Raw genomic sequence first — 16,572 nt, 5'->3', positions numbered from 1 at the left:
AGCACGCCGAACGCTCGCTTTTCTCTCTCTCTCTCTCTCTGGTGCTCTCATCGTCTCTCTCTCTCTCTCTCTCTCTCTCTCTCTCGCTCTCTCATCTGACACACGTACACTCCCTCTTTGGTTTCTCTCTCTCACACACACACACGCGTGCACACCTCTCTCCCTGACAACATACAGCACGTCCCGCGTCTCTCGTTAACTCTCTCTCTGTCATCACATCACACACAAACACGCACACCTCTCTCGTCTGTCTGTCTCTCTTAGTAATAGCTGGCTATCCGTCCAAAATTGTTCACTTTTGTGATAAAAGCATGAAACTGCACCAATTACTTCTAACGCATGTACAACAATTTGTGATATGGATCCAAGCTAGGCTAAGCTCTGGACTGAGATCTGCGCATGTCCTAAAATCGCGGACATGGAAACGAGGCTGAAAATTTAATTGCCTAAAAACAGGCCTTAGAGTACAAAAATAAACTTGGAACTGATATATTAAGTTGCATATGTGGTATTCTGTGCTAGAAAATGTTGAAGATATGATCACGTGACTTCTTTACAGTTTTACGAATTCTCGCTTTGGGTACCTGTGTGGAATGTCAACATAAGATACAATGGCACTAAATTAGCCACTACTTGAACGGCCCAATGTATCTTTTTATCAATTTAATGATAGAAAAAAGCTTTCACCTGAATTAATCCCAAATACATTCCTGAATGAAACATGCCATACAATCCTGAATTATGGCCTAAAGTCTTTTACATGCTTCATCTCACATTCATTTTAGCATTCAGGCTAAGTAACCTAAGTGGCTTTGAACGTATCCACGCAGACAAATTTTATATAGCTCCTGATAATTTCTTTTCTTTCGCCTTGCTTGAGGGTTTAATCGGGTTCTCTACGTGGCGGTCAATAGTATATATACACTTGGCTGTTGAGATAGCTGGTCAAAACTGTTTAACAATTAAACGATGGCTCTTGGCAATTGAACACAGTCAATTAAACTCTTTCTACTTGCTACTCTAGGCATCCCATTAGCTAGTTGGCAGTTGCCTCTACAGTTGCACAACTCCAGTGCAGGTAAGATTAGCTTTCTGGCATTTGCAGCGTCCTCAACAACCAGCTTTGCATCCACATCGAATGAGTTCATAGCAGGAGTCCTTGGCTTGCGAGAGTGTCGTCAGTAAGGCACCCAGCGACCCACTTTCACGCTGCCATCCTCATCTTGAGGCACTCGGTAACGTGGGCTTCTTTTAACAGGTCTGGCCCATACATAACCACCTTGGAATGGAAGACAGCGCTCTCTGACATGTTGTACTAAGGATGCTTGAGTGGAAGGGATGTTGTCGAGGGTGCGCACTTTCTCTGAGAAAAGATCGTTGCCTGACTTCGTTGACTTTACTGAGGCCTGCTCGTGCGGTTCATATAATGAGTGTACCACAAATCGCTGCGCATTCTCTCTCTCTCTCTCTCTCTCTCTCTCTCTCTCTCTCTCTCACTGTCTCTTTCTTTTCTCTGCCTGTCACCCATAATATCAGGAGTCTATCAATAGATCTATAGGAACAGAACCTGTAACAAAGGTCGAAGTGCATTGTGGGCTATGGCTGTGAAAAACATTTCAAGTTTGTTTTAATTTTTTTTAATTTTCATTTTATTTTATTTTAAATTCACAGTGGCCTATCACTGCCATAGACCACAATGCACTCCGTGCTAAAACTGCGATGCATTGTGCAGCCGGCTCAAAGGTGCGATAGGATATGTTTACTAGGCACTTCTAATTTTAACATATATTTTAAATTTAATTAGGGTCAGGGTTAGGGTTAGGGTTAGGGCACTTTTTAGGGTTTTTGCATCATTCTTTAATATATCGTAAAATATATGTTAAAATTAGAAGTGCTTAGTAAACATATCCTATCGCACCTTTCAGCCGGCTGCTGCATTGTGGTCTGAAGGTAACGAAGTGCATTGTGGGCTATGGCAGCGATAGGCCACTGTGAAAAACATTTCAATTTTATTTATTTTTTTCATTTATTTTTTTCATTTTATTTTCATTTTATTTTATTTTTATTTTTTTCATTTTTTAAATTTTATTTTTTTAAATTTTCCTTATGGCAGTCCTAGGCCACCATACTGGTATTTCCGTCGACGACCATGGTCTCTGGAAATTTGTCTGCGGGAAGTAGTCGTTTCCTTGTTACTGGCACGCTATCCGGTAGAGACTCCTCACCGGTAGAGGCGTTCTTCCTCACAACAGAGGTGCTGGTGGTTCGATGAAAACAGAAACGTCTCGGTGGAGACGGTGTGAACGTGCTCACACAAGTGTTGCGCACGTGCGTTCATTTTGCGGCGAGCTGTGCTCATAGGCCTGTGAGTGGAACGAGGCACGCAAGAGGGCGCCAGTAGACATGCGGGAATTACCGTAGCATATTCCCCCGGGATAATTCGCTCAGTGTGTTCGAGTTTTTTGTTCGCTTCGGATATTCACTGAAATCTAGAGCCATGTAAAGCGACGTTCACCACAACGACTTTAGTTTAATGAGTTTAATTACGCTAATATGTACTTTTTTCAAGTGTGTTTTGTGACAGTGAATGCGCTTTGAACAAAATATGCATAGGCCTCTGCGTTATTCAATGGAATGTTGCTCAGAAACTATGAAGAAACTATTAAGAACCTATTAAACGGTTTTGTACATGTTCTCGTATTTATTTATTCTGAGATATTATTTAGTTCTGAAAGTGATAATGTTATACGTAACGTTTTATGTTGTAATTTAGTGACCCTACGGCCGTTATTATAATATGCAGATTTGTTACAACCAGCCCGTAGATATCTGAGCCTGCAGAAAAGCTTATAGTTAATCGATTAAATAATTTTAATTTGCCTTTGTTTAATAATGTGTGTTCTGAAATTTAGTCAGCAGGAACGAACCACGAATTTATTGTTGTATCACGTTATTGTTGTGGTTTGGTACTATATATTACATTCTGATAACGTATTGTTTGCCAATTTAAATTGTTTTATATTCTGCATATTTTATGATGTTGAATAAAGTAGGAAGGCTATTGCTTTGTAAAATTACCATCAGCCAAATAGGCCCGTGCAACGCGGAAAGAATTTGTTTTCACTAAATGTGAATACAAGATATCAATTGATATTTAATACTAAGAGGATCTAGCTAGAAACGGGAAGATAGTTTATTTTTATATAAATATATATTTATGCTGTTCGCGTACATTTCCTGAGTCTCATGTCATTGTTACATGACAATAATGTGTTTACTCAACCACTACAAAGGAGAATAAGGAGGTTTTTGTAATCCTGCAGGCAATCCTTGATGGTACTGCATAGTGATGCTGTGATATCGGTAATATATTACTTCCCCACAGACAGCATTTTTCTTTAGTACGGCTGATCATTGGTGGAGCGGAGTCATAGATTGACCACATATAGTTAACCCAGAATGTAAATCGTCGACATTTCGGGTCCGCTCAGAATGAATACAAGCAATAATAAACATGCTGAGTGGCTTGGCTGCAGCTGCAGCATGCTTGCCTATAGTCCCTACATCATTGTGATGAACTGGCTGTTGGGTCATCGCTATCAGACTGCTTGCTCTCTTAAATAGAGTAATTGATTTGGAGAAATGCGTATTTGCGGTCGGCCGCTAGCAGGATTGACATAGCGTATAACACACTGTGCGTAATTACAGTGTATTATGTAGATGAGATGGTTGATGGATAATATATACAAGACTGCTGGTCCCGGTGGGCCAATGTGATCGATGGCTTCATTATTGATTTCTGCCGGTCATAGGACCTAGCGTAGGTTTTCGGCTCCGTTCTGTGGTACTGTCCTATAGTAGTAGAGGTTACTTATATGTATTCCCCAATGCCCTACCTGTCATCGCCAGCATTTTACCTGTAATTACAGTAAATACCTCTTAACTAGCACTTCATGTCGTTCACGTCAAAACGTTCGAAATTTCAGCAAGATGACAATTTCGTTGGCGCAACGTGCGGGCATTTACTTTGTCTACACGCGTAGTGAAAGGCCGCCTTTGCACGGCATATAGCAATCAGATTTCGGTGGGCACGCATGGCCAGTCGGAAATAAATCGAGAAAACCCGAGAACGTTCAGTAAAGGTCGGTGTAAAACCCGTCTGTATGTACCTAGCCTGGATTGTAATGTTTGGTAACAGGGGAGGCCAGCACTCCGGCTGCCTGGTGGTCTGTCGCCGATACCTGATGGGTGACAGGTAGGCACTCTGGCTGCACACCTGCCTGTTTGCCGTGGTCCTTCCTCGGCTGTGTCCATCATCGACGGAGTTTGTCCAGCACACACACATGCGCTGTGTGCTCAACGGGCGGTGGGGTGGAGTGAGGTGAGAATGGAAGGGTGGCAGCAGGGTGGTTCTCCTGGTAGCATCGTGTTAAAGTGCGGTCGGATGCGGGGCAGAAGTGGCTTGTTGTTTCTAGCATAGCGGGGCGTGCGTGGTTTTGTTTGATGTGTGCAGCACATGTGTTGTTCTGCGTGATTTGCAGGCGTCTAGCACGTGTTATGTATGTGCCTTCCCAGGAGAGCAGCGTTTCATAAGGTGGCTTCACACATGTGCATGCACTGCACACGCATCGATTAGAGCGGTCTAGTACGGGAGGGGCGCGTTGCATACTGACCGTATAACCACGTGTTAACAGTTTGTTATCACGTAATCGAAGCTTCTCGTGATTAAGAATTTCACGAAGAAATTATTTCACGAGTAGTATAGGCTACCTGCTCTGCCCGTACGGATAATATCCGTAGATCCATGTGGAATATCTTTGTAATATTATAGGATCTCTATTCATGTGATCCAGGGGCCCGTTGTCAGAAACAAAATTAGTCTTAACATTAGTCTTAACATTAACAATTTCTCCTAGACCGTCGACATCACTTTGTTTCGTATTGTTATGAGGAAATCTGCTACGATTTTTCATTCTCGTAACTTGGCAGCGTTTCTGTCAACGGTCTAAGAGAAAACGGTTAAGACTAATGTTAAGACCAATTTTTTTTCTGACAACGGGCCCCTGAAATATAGTGGGACCCAATACGTACTGTAATCGCAAACGTGTGTACGTCGCCACGTACGTACTATCTGTACACTCACGACCGAAGCTCGGTGGGAACTTTTCGTATTCTTTTTGTCCTGGCATAAGAAACGAGTGCCAATCGACATAACATTAAACGTCTGCCGGTGCATTTTATTGCATAGAAAGGCTTCTTTTTGTTGTCGGTGTGTGTGGTTGGGGGTTCGGTCGGAGTATATGTGCGCACTTATGTGTGTGTGTGTGTGTGTGTGTGTGTGTGTGTGTGTGTGTGTGTGTGTGTTTGTGTGCATTCGATAATGTCCCCAGGCGCTGTGGGGTTGACACAGAGAGGCGAGTCTACAATATTAATGCAGATATTGGGTATGTACAGCCAACGGCCTGTGCCATGACTCATCTAATGTAGGCAATGTGTTTGCAACCAGTGCGCAACTATAGAAAATATAATGCAAGGGATAAAATGACTTTAGAGATTTTTTAAATCACTGCCAGTCAGGGTAATGGCCCGTTTGCGACTAGCAGATGAACCATATACACGTCATGCATTTTTGTGCAGGTTTCAACCTAAATTAAATTTATTTTAAAATTTAAAATTTTTTTGTCACTTTAAGTCGTAATTTATTTGAGAGATTTCAAAACTGATTGGCGTATCATAACCTAGTTTCCAGCCCGATACAGTTGTTCGCCTATAGGGGTGATAGTTTAGGTTTATAGTTATTACATTTCTAATTCATATCACGTGAGAGTAGCTTCGCCAATGCTCCAACTCAATGTTTATATATATATGTTAATCCGAATATTATAAAACACAGCCCTAGCTCGCAGCTGTGGCTTTTAATGGCTTTGCGATTAATTGACTGACAATTGTGACTGACAATTAATTGGCTTATTATTTGAATTTAGATTTTACAGTGATTGGATTTTGGTAATAGAGTTGCCGGCTGGCAGAATGTCACTTCTAACATTCCAAATATAATATACGATCTACAACCGTTACAGCGTCTGCCCTTTGCAGATGCTATTCGATTTCGAAGACTTGCTGTCGACATAAATATGGTTAACGCCTAACCGAACTTAAATGTGTCTCTCCAACACTGAAAACGTCAATCTACCTTTATCTGAGCAAGTAAATCATGTCTGGGAATCGGAATGGGAGGCGTTGGTTGCTCGGTAATGGTGGCTATGTTACGCAGGTTTTTTCTCCCGTCTTCTGGCTAAAGTAAACCCTTCTGTTTTAAATCTAAACAGCGAGGTCTTCCGTCAGAAGGCCGCGCGATGCGCGCCTGTTTTCGCGGCCTATCGGCTGTTTTCGAGGTCGTTATCTGTGGACTGATGCGGCAAGGAGCCGTATAAGCTTCGGATAAGGGTCTGGACAAACACGTCCGTTATTTCAGGTGCGTGAGTCATTCTCATTCTGAGATACGTCCGCATCGGTTGTTTGCATCTGTGCACGTTCTCCTCCCTCTGTTTATGTCAAAAAATGCAAATACACTCAAAGGTAAACAAATGCGTGTTTTTTGCAGCGGTTATCTAGTACGTTATATCTCGTGCGGATGACAGCTATGCACGTGCGGCATGTCTTTGTCGATGACGAGGTCGTTATCTGTGGACTGATGCGGCAAGGAGCCGTATAAGCTTCGGTTTAAATGTTAACCCTGCCGCCATTGCGTTCCACATTTTCTCTTGGTGGTCCGTAAGTGCTAGTTTTAAAAGGGATTATTTTTTGCAATATTTGCATCTACTAATAAACGAAATTTCCTTGTCATTATGGAACGCGTTCACCCTTAAAACGGGCGCTTAATTGAAATGTCAACTAACTAATTAAATGAAATGTCAAATCTAAACAGCGAAGTCTTCTGTCAGAAGGCCGCGCGATGCGCGCCTGTTTTCGCGGCCTATTAAAATATAAGGGTCTAGACAAACACGTTCGTTATTTCAGGTGCGTGAGTCATTCTCATTCTGAGATACGTCCGCATCGGTTGTTTGCATCTGTGCACGTTCTCCTCCCCCCGTTTATGTTAAAAAATGCAAATAAACTCAAAGATAAACAAATACGTGTTTTTTGCAGCGGTTATCTAGTACGTTATATCTCGTGCGGATGACAGCTATGCGCGTGCGGCATGGCATGTCTTTGTCGATGACGAGGTCGTTATCTGTGGACTGATGCGGCAAGGAGCCGTATAACTAAGCTTCGGTTTAAATGTTAACCCTGCCGCCATTGCGTTCCACATGCATGTACACATTTCTCTTGGTTATTGGATTATTTTTTGCAATATTTGCATCTACTAATAAACGAAATTTCCTTGTCATTATGGAACGCGTTCACCCTTTCACGGCTTAAGGATTGAAATGTCAACAATTTGCCATGTAATCAGGTAGGTTGTGAGCCGATGTGCTGCGATAACTAAGAAGCTAATTCCTTCCTCAAAAATGCAGGAAATTTGCTTAGCGCGGTGAGGAGCCATTGAGAGTGAAGGGTGCCCTCTTACCTAAGTTCTTTTCGTCGATTCATCACTCTATCTGTAGAATATCTTCTGTGTTCAATGCAGGATGTCACTATAGCATTCAGCTCGTATTAGGCTTGAGCTGATTTGAGTTATATAAGTTATGTCTTATCAGATCCTACTACTGGTTACAGGCAACAGCTTCCGCCTCAGTCTGTTGAATGGATGTCTTGTCTGTTTACATAAAAACTAATATTGCATTTTTTAACATTTACCTGCAACATTACGGTCTATCGGAAATGAATCCTGAATGATAAAACGTATACGTGCTAAGCAAAGACGAGATACATTTGTCACGCGTGATTGTTGCGTGATTTGATTATTTCAATGTGAAGTTTCATCATTCGAATCAGTTCAAATGGTTCTAGTCAGTTGGCACGTGATCTCAACTATTTTGTCATCATTACCTGGATTGGCGTTTTCGTTTTTTAGCGAGACTTGTAGAAATGCTGCATGTCTGTTTTGCAATTCCGGTCACGAATTTTACATAATTTATGTAGTTCCTTGGCTAGCTTTTAGAGACCTTCTCCGAAGTCTAGCACCGTATCCGTGGTGGTAAAGTTCGATGTTTTCCTACACACCCGAGACTGAACTGTGAAGCGATATTATATAAAATATAAATGCAGAAATGTCTGCGTCGAGTTCGAGCGGCTGGAAGCTAGTGAATTAAATATACGTGAACGGTAATGCAGTTCAACGACGTCGCTGCGAACGCTGGCTGGTTTGTCTACTGTTTGGGGCTGATGGCCGCTTGCACTGCGCCATGCAGGGATAAGTAAGCTGACGTGACGCCGAGTAGATAGCTTTCTTTCTTCGTCGCCGAGGCGTTTTAACGAAATGTGAAATTTTCGCACTTGGCTGTCATTGCAAAGAAAGATATGATCGGTGAATGATCGCTATGTGAAAGTCATTGAACGGGCAGAGATGGGTATAGCGGGTCGAAAAATCGCAGTCCGTATACCGACCACGTAAAGTGCGTACCCATGTTTTCGTCGTTCGATGTGCTGTGCATGGGTTTGCAGGATGTATGTGCGCATGTTGGGCTGTCATGTATTGACCGTGGACGTGCACCTCCCTAGGTGTACTTTCTAAAAGTGCGGCAACTCGCGATGGCAGTAGACACCCCCACTCAACCCCTATTTTTCGACGACCTACAATTATTTTCTACGACAAATCGGCTGTGCAAATAACAACCGAATGTTCGTCCACTAAGAGCCACTAAAAGGGTCAGCGGTGCTCTGCATTATCCGTATGGCTCAATTCTATTGCTTCCGTCTTTGTGTCGGGTTTTTATTCGCGCAACCCTGAAGCAGTTCGGACGTGTAGCCAACGCACATCTAGGTAACGATTCGATGTGACGTAAACAGGGTAGAAGTGTCGCTCGTTGGCTCATCTTTTGCTACACACTTGTTAGGCCCCAGGCGACCTTCTGCGTGCATTTAACGATGAGAGAGATACCCGCCCACTCAGAGCTCACATCCGTCACCGACAGAGAGACAGAGTGCCTCCCGCGGCCGCCTCCCGATGATCCGGCCTCCCTGGCTCCCCGGGAGAGCGTGCCTCCCGAGAGATTTCGAGAGACTGAGACGTAGCTCTCGTAGTCGATAAGAGCGACGACGGTACTGAAGCGAGATCTCAGACGCAAACGACACCGGCGCCCGCTGCTCCGTCTATACAGATTTGTGCCTCCGCCGAGTCGCTCTCCCGACGGAGCCGTGCTCGATCTCTTCCCGCACTCGAGAGAAGATCGTTCCGAAGAGAGAGATGAGTACGACCGAGCCGCGCGAGTAGAGAGAGGGTCTTCAGACATCCAGCTGCATGCCGATATTATCAGGACGTCTTATTCAAACCTCAACAGCACTCCCTAACACCTATCCTCTGCTCCTACGTCTCACGTGATCCCCGTCTCCTATTAGATCCTTATACGATCTATGACTAGACTCCTGATACCTATGGGGGTCGACAGGCAGACAAGAAACAAGATCAGAGAGACCAGTGAGAGAGAGAGAGAGATGAGAGATGAGAGGAGAGAGGACCGACCTATGTCGTGAGGGAGAGAGAGAGAGTTTGTGGAGAGAGAGGAGAGAGAGAGAGAGAGAGAGAGAGGAAGAGAAGAAGCGGGATAGATGAGAGAGACCGCGGCAGAGAAAGATAAGAGAGGCGTTACTGTCTGACGATTAGCGTTTCTGTGTCTAGGAGGTATATATTGCACTCTGGTGAACTTGTTACCGGCGAGTCATGGGCTGTCAGGCGAGTAGCCGGTAGCGCCTTAAGCTAGCACCTACAGTGAATATCAATGCGTGAGGACTTGCAGCTTCGGCCCAGTGGTCATATATCAGACAAATCCATAGATAAGTAAGCAGTTTTCTGTTCTTGTTGCTAATACTGACTCTGTCTGCGCTGCGCCGGGCGGACCGGTACTGTCGCATTGGGCGCGGTTGGCGGTTATTTCTCGCGTGCAAGTTGCAATCATACTGTAATAATTGTGTGTCGAGACTACTAACTATTAAGGAGGCGCGGAGTACTTATTGTGGATTATAGACTTCATGAGTATCCCTTTAGACGCTACCCGTCCGTTGCCATCCACGATTGTCACGCGTGCTTGTCGGCGTACCATAACGCCCGCACGCCAACGCGAACCTTGTCTAGTTTCGTTCTTCGGTTCCATACTGATAGATGGTATAACTCGATCTTTGTATAGTAGATTACCGACTTAATTTCCACGCAGTGCTGTCACTTCACAACAACGGCCAATAACCCGCAAATATTTACTCTGCATATGTCCTTTGATATGTCGCGTGATTGGTCGAGATTACGTAGGATTAGTCACCCGTTCATATCTGAAGCGATATAAAACTTGATCGGTACTCTGTACATCGTTCCGTGCGCTGATAACAATTGATTACATTATTTGTGGTTGAAAATAATGATTACGACGCCACAGAAACCCATAGCGCATGAACCGAACATGTCGAACTTCAATAAAATTAATGGCGTTTCAAATTACTTTGGAATGGATGTAATTATAATAAATATTAAATTGTTGGACTATAAGTTTTTATACTTTTATACTGCTTTCTGCTTGTAGTTACGTTGCCAGTATTCCAAATTTGCGGCATTCGAAGCAACGGACGTACTGGAGCTGATCCTTACGACAGTTTTGAAATTCATATATCCACTAGGTTATCTTATAGCCAATAAGAGTTTTTTGTTTTATTTGTAATTTGAAATTCTTCACAGGATTATCTAGTGCGTGGTCATGTAAGCCGCTATGCATATTCTCCCTCTCTCTCAGGGAACCGTGCGTTGCAGTTCTATAGCCAGCATGCCGATCGCCCCAGTGACGTTGTAATTTGACTTATGTTAAATTGCGAGAGTCCCGTTAATCAACTTATGGCCCAGATGCATACAAGAACGGACGCGGGCAGGCGGGTCTCTTCTTCTCTCTTCACTGCTCTTTCAGCTATCTTCAAATCTAAAAACCTGGTGTCAGAAGAAGCTTAGTCCATTGTCGCTGGAAATCTCTTCCTTTAGTGTTAACTGGCACATAACACAACTTCAACGTATTTCCGCTAATTAACAGCCTTTGCGCAGCTCATACATTGTGGACTCTCGTTCAGGGCATTGCGAAAATCCACCTCGGCGTCCGCGCGGCCAGTTTAAAAGTCAGGTGCCAATTGTAATGTATGGAGTGTGTATATACGGAGCAAACCACATACGAGATAGCGTGCGTTGCCGGCCGTGTTTAGGCGGTAAATAGAGGTGCACGCGCGGATCAGTCTGGCGGTCGGTGTTGCGCCGGCAGGTGTGGTTCGTAGCGATTCGTATGAGATACGACTACCTGTTTCTCGAAACGAAGAATAAGGACAGCCCAGTGTGAGCGGAGGCGTACGAGTAACTCGCTTCTTAGTGCAGATTTTGGGCTTTAACTCGGTAGCGAAGAGAGCACAAGGTTTCGATTGTGTAAGCGTGTCGTCATCGGGGGTGTTGGTCGCTTCCTGTATCAGAAAGCTTATTGCCCGGAGACGTGGCCAGCGAGCGCGTAGGCAGTGGCCTGGCAGTCGGTCATACCTGCGCACCGTTACAAACGTTGAGTCGTGTAGTTCTATGTGAGCGGTGTGTCATATTCGCGACTGGATAACCGAATGCTGTGTAACGTCGCCGTTGTGTGTTTGTCACCTGGATTAGCCGCTAGCCTTCGTGTGCGGCGGCTGTGTGTTTGTTAGCGCGGACATGCTGGACTGACACTTGTGGTCGACATCGCGTGGATCTCTGGCGTACCGCGCGTGCTAGGGAGCTCCGTAGTACGCCACACAGTGCTCTCTGTGTCAGAATGGATAATGACGTCGTGATAGACATGGGCGGCGGTGTCGTGATACTCATGGGGAGCGAGAGCCTAGACTGTATCTTACAGCCAGGTATATTCAATGCGTGCTGTTGTTATCGTTTGTCTACGCTGTAGTACGTAGCAAGCGCTTTAGCCATAAACAGCCACGCATAGTGTTAGGGGACGGGACTGTAATGTGTAATATGTACACACGCATAAGGTGTAGAAGTAGCTCAGGTAGATTGACGTGTCGTATGGGAAGTGCGGGTTTAACCTACATCATCCTCAATACATTCGCAATGTTCTTACTTGCTTCAGGTAACAATTTTACGTGCATATTGCTGAAAATGCACAAGAGGTGCATTTACGGGCTACAGATTTTTTTGTCTTCACTCTAAGGACTCCAATGAGTTGTCGTGACTAAGTCTTGACTCTAAGGAGAAATGCACGACACTGCACAACATAGTCCCGCTTGTTTACGGGGACGGATATCCTTGTTTTTTTTACGCGGCGCCATAATAAGTGAGCCGGTGTGGCATATATTGTGCGAGTGAGTCTGCGTGTGCATAGTTGTGCAAATTTACATGTTTGAATTAGAACATCATATATGTGTGCGGGATCCTGTGATAGGTGCGTGCGTCTGCATGGTGCTTGCTAAGCTAACGCAAATAGCAGTCAACCTATTATCACGCCAAAGTTATGATCTAGCCTGTGTTTTGTCAATATGTACACATTCCGAGTGAGTGAGTGTGTGTACGTGTGCGTGAGCGTGTGAGCAAGCTACGAATTGTGTTGCCAGGTTGTCTTTGTGTAAAACAGTGCATAGAGAAATGTGAAGTGGTGTTCCAAACATTCTCTGATATTTCTATTCAACTTTGTTCAATAGCACATTACTGGCGGTATCTGCCGTAGCACAAGCATAATATAAAGCATTCTGCCATATACATTGAGCCTTGAAACAGATGTGCAAAATATGTATATTTTAATCATTTAATTGGAAATTTATATAAATAATTTAGTATTCATTCTCTTAGAGCCAATTAGCACCTCTGGCTCTCACTACTTATAATAACACCTTTCTTACCTCATGCGTAAAAATGATCCATTTCCATGAGTCACATTATAAATTTCTACGAGTAGCATTTACATATTTCACATTCAAACACATCCTGACATCTGAATATTCATTATTGCAACCACCCATTCTCTCAGTCTCATGTCACAACTACCCAGACAAGCGTCAGAAATCAAGAATATTATATGAACTCACTTTACAGCAATGAAACTAATGTCCACCTAAATTTGTTGGCAATTACATTAATATGTTCAAATTAGAGGTTGGTGAAAGAGTGATGATGAATTAATTAATTTACTCGCAGTTATTAATTTTATCGTCGCTCGACTGTTCGGCTGTGCTTGGGTAAATGGCTAGGATTACGATCTGCATTAACTTTTCGTAATTAGTTTTAACTAGTTCGTAAAAGTATTTATTTAAGCTCTTGATATTATATACTATATATATATATATATTATATATAATAATATATATGTACAATATATATATATATATATATATTATATAATAATATATATGTACATCCCGAACAATCCCTATCGCTCTAACAAAAATTATTCCATAGCTTCGCTTTCGTTTCTGCCCGCATGGTGTTGTGGGTGCGAATTCGAAACACTGCTCGTGTAATTTAGCGCTCATCATTCTCTCACGTTCGTTTGTTGCAGAGAAAGCCGCGATGCCTAAGAAGCAACGGAGCCGACTGCTGTGCTGCTTTGGCGGCTACCGGCCCCCGGAGATCATCGTCGGCAGTCCTGACAGCAGCCGACCCATCATGATGCAGCCGATCGATCCGAGCCTGCCCATGCCCAACGAAGAGGAGCTGGACGCGAAATTCGCCGAACTGGTGGTGAGTACATAAATCCACAGATAAGAGATAATACACCTGTATATATATAATATATGAGGTGATATATGCACCTGGTGAACTTGTACCGGAGTCATGGGCTGTAGGGAGTAGCCGTAGGCGCTTTAAGTAGCACCTACGTGAATATCAATGCTGAGACTTGCGATGGTCAGTGGTATATCAGACAAATTACCAAGTGTAAGCAGTTTGTTCTTTGTAATACTGACCTTGTCTGTGATTGGCGGTGCGGTTATTTCTCGCGTGCAAGTTGTAATAATTGTGTTGAGACTACTAACTATTAGAGGCAGTACTTATTGTGGATTAGAGACTGTGACTATTTAGACGTACCCGTCCGTGCATCACGATGTCACGCGTGCCTGTCGTACCATAGCCGCACGCAACGCGTTCGTTCCTCGGTTCCATACTGATAGATGGTATAACTCGATCTTTGTATAGCAGATTACCGACTTAAATTCCAGCAGTTTGTACTTCACAACAACGCCATCAAACCCGCAAATATTTACTTGCATATGTCCTTGATATGTCGTGATTAGTCGAGATACGTAGGATTAGTCACCCGTTCATATCTGAAGCGTATAGAACTTGATGGTACGTACATCGTCGTGGTTCTTAAAATTTTGATTACAATATTGTGGTGAAAAATAATGATGACGCCACAGAAAACATAGCGATGAACCGAACATGTCGAACTTCAATAAAAATTAATGGCAGATTTACAATTACTTTGGAATTGAGCTAATTATATAAATATGAAATTGTTGACTATAATTTTATGCTTTTAATACTGTTTCTGTTGTAGTACGTTGCAGTATCCAAATTTGGCATCGAAGCAACGGAGTACTGGAGCTGTCACTACGACAGTTTGAAATTCATATATCCACTAGGTTATCTTTATAGCAATAAAGTTTTGTTTATTTGTAATTTGAAATTCTTCAGCAGGATTATCTGTCGTGTCATGTAAGCCGCTATGCAATCTCCCTCTCTCTCAGGACGTGCGTTATGCAGATTCTATAGCCAGCAGTGAGCGTTGTAATTGACTTGTAAATTGCGAAGTCGTTAATAATTATGGCCCAGATGCATACCAAGAACGGACCGCGGGGAGGCGGGTCTCTCTCTCTCTCTTCACTGTCTTCAGCTATCTTCAAATCTAAACCGTGTCAGAGAACTTGTCATTGTCGCTGGAAATCTCTTCCTTAGTGCTAATGGCACATAACACAACTCGAACGTATTTCGCATTAACAGCCTTGCGAGCTCATACATTGTGACTCTCGTTCAGGGCATTGCGAAAATCCACCTCGGCGTCCGCGCGGCCAGTTTAAAAGTCAGGTGCCAATTGTAATGTATGGAGTGTGTATATACGGAGCAAACCACATACGAGATAGCGTGCGTGGCCGGCCGTGTTTAGGCGGTAAATAGAGGTGCACGCGCTGATCAGTCTGGCGGTCGGTGCTGCGCCGGCAGGTGTGGTTCGTAGCGATTCGTATGAGATACGACTACCTGTTTCTCGAAACGAAGAATAAGGACAGCGCAGTGTGAGCGGAGGCGTACGAGTAACTCGCTTCTTAGTGCAGTTTTTGGGCTTTAACTCGGTAGCGAAGAGAGCACAAGGTTTCGATTGTGTAAGCGTGTCGTCATCGGGGGTGTTGGTCGCTTCCTGTATCAGAAAGCTTATTGCCCGGAGACGTGGCCAGCGAGCGCGTAGGCAGTGGCCTGGCAGTCGGTCATACCTGCGCACCGTTACAAACGCTGAGTCGTGTAGTTCTATGTGAGCGGTGTGTCGTATTCTCGACTGGATAACCGAATACTGTGTAACGTCGCCGTTGTGTGTTTGTCACCTGGATTAGCCGCTAGCCTTCGTGTGCGGCGGCTGTGTGTTTGTTAGCGCGGACATGCTGGACTGACACTTGTGGTCGACATCGCGTGGATCTCTGGCGTACCGCGCGTGCTAGGGAGCTCCGTAGTACGCCACACAGTGCTCTCTGTGTCAGAATGGATAATGACGTCGTGATAGACATGGGAGGCGGTGTCGTGATACTCATGGGGAGCGAGAGCCTAGACTGTATCTTACAGCCAGGTATATTCAATGCGTGCTGTTGTTATCGTTTGTCTACGCTGTAGTACGTAGCAAGCGCTTTAGCCATAAACAGCCACGCATAGTGTTAGGGGACGGGACTGTAATGTGTGTATGTACACACGCATAAGGGGCAGAGGTAGCTCAGGTAGATTGACGTGTCGTATGAGAAGTGCGGGTTTAACCTACACTGCCTCAATACATTCGCAATGTTCTTACTTGCTTCAGGTAACAATTTCACGTGCATATTGCTGAAAATGCACAAGAGGTGCATTTACGGGCTACAGATTTTTTTCGTCTTCACTCTAAGGACTCCAATGAGTTGTCGTGACTAAGTCTTGACTCTAAGGAGAAACGCACGACACTGCACAACATAGTCCCGCTTGTTTACGGGGACGGATATCCTTGTTTTTTTTTACGCGGCGCCATAATAAGTGAGCCGGTGTGGCATATATTGTGCGAGTGAGCGTGCGTGTGCATAGTTGTGCAAATTTACATGTTTGAATTAGAACATCATATATGTGTGCGGGATCCTGTGATAGGTGCGTGCGTCTGCATGGTGCTTGCTAAGCTAACGCAAATAGCAGTCAACCTATTATCACGCCAAAGTTATGATCTAGCCTGTGTTTTGTCAATATGTACACATTCC

General features: G+C 44.0%; 1 protein-coding gene across 6 annotated transcripts in view; it reads left to right on the top strand.

The window, feature by feature from the left end:
- The window catches only part of LOC106806468 (disheveled-associated activator of morphogenesis 1-like), a 65,692-nt gene that overhangs the window by 27,033 nt on the left and 22,087 nt on the right, over nt 1–16,572 (top strand). For 5 of the 6 annotated variants that reach the window (XM_014808418.1, XM_014808419.1, XM_014808415.1 and 2 more), the window contains exon 2: nt 13,653–13,834. In XM_014808418.1, coding sequence (XP_014663904.1) covers nt 13,664–13,834 — 171 coding nt within the window. In that variant the 5' untranslated portion in view covers nt 13,653–13,663. Of the gene's footprint in view, nt 1–11,920; nt 12,004–13,652; nt 13,835–16,572 lie in introns of those variants that run through there. The other variant, XM_014808416.1, reaches the window with a different exon arrangement.

This window comes from Priapulus caudatus, unplaced genomic scaffold (assembly GCF_000485595.1).
Source record: "Priapulus caudatus unplaced genomic scaffold, Priapulus_caudatus-5.0.1 Scaffold162, whole genome shotgun sequence".
Lineage (NCBI taxonomy): Eukaryota > Metazoa > Priapulida > Priapulimorpha > Priapulimorphida > Priapulidae > Priapulus > Priapulus caudatus.
Note: the sequence above shows the minus strand (reverse complement) of the source record. Positions and strands in the feature narration are given on the sequence as shown.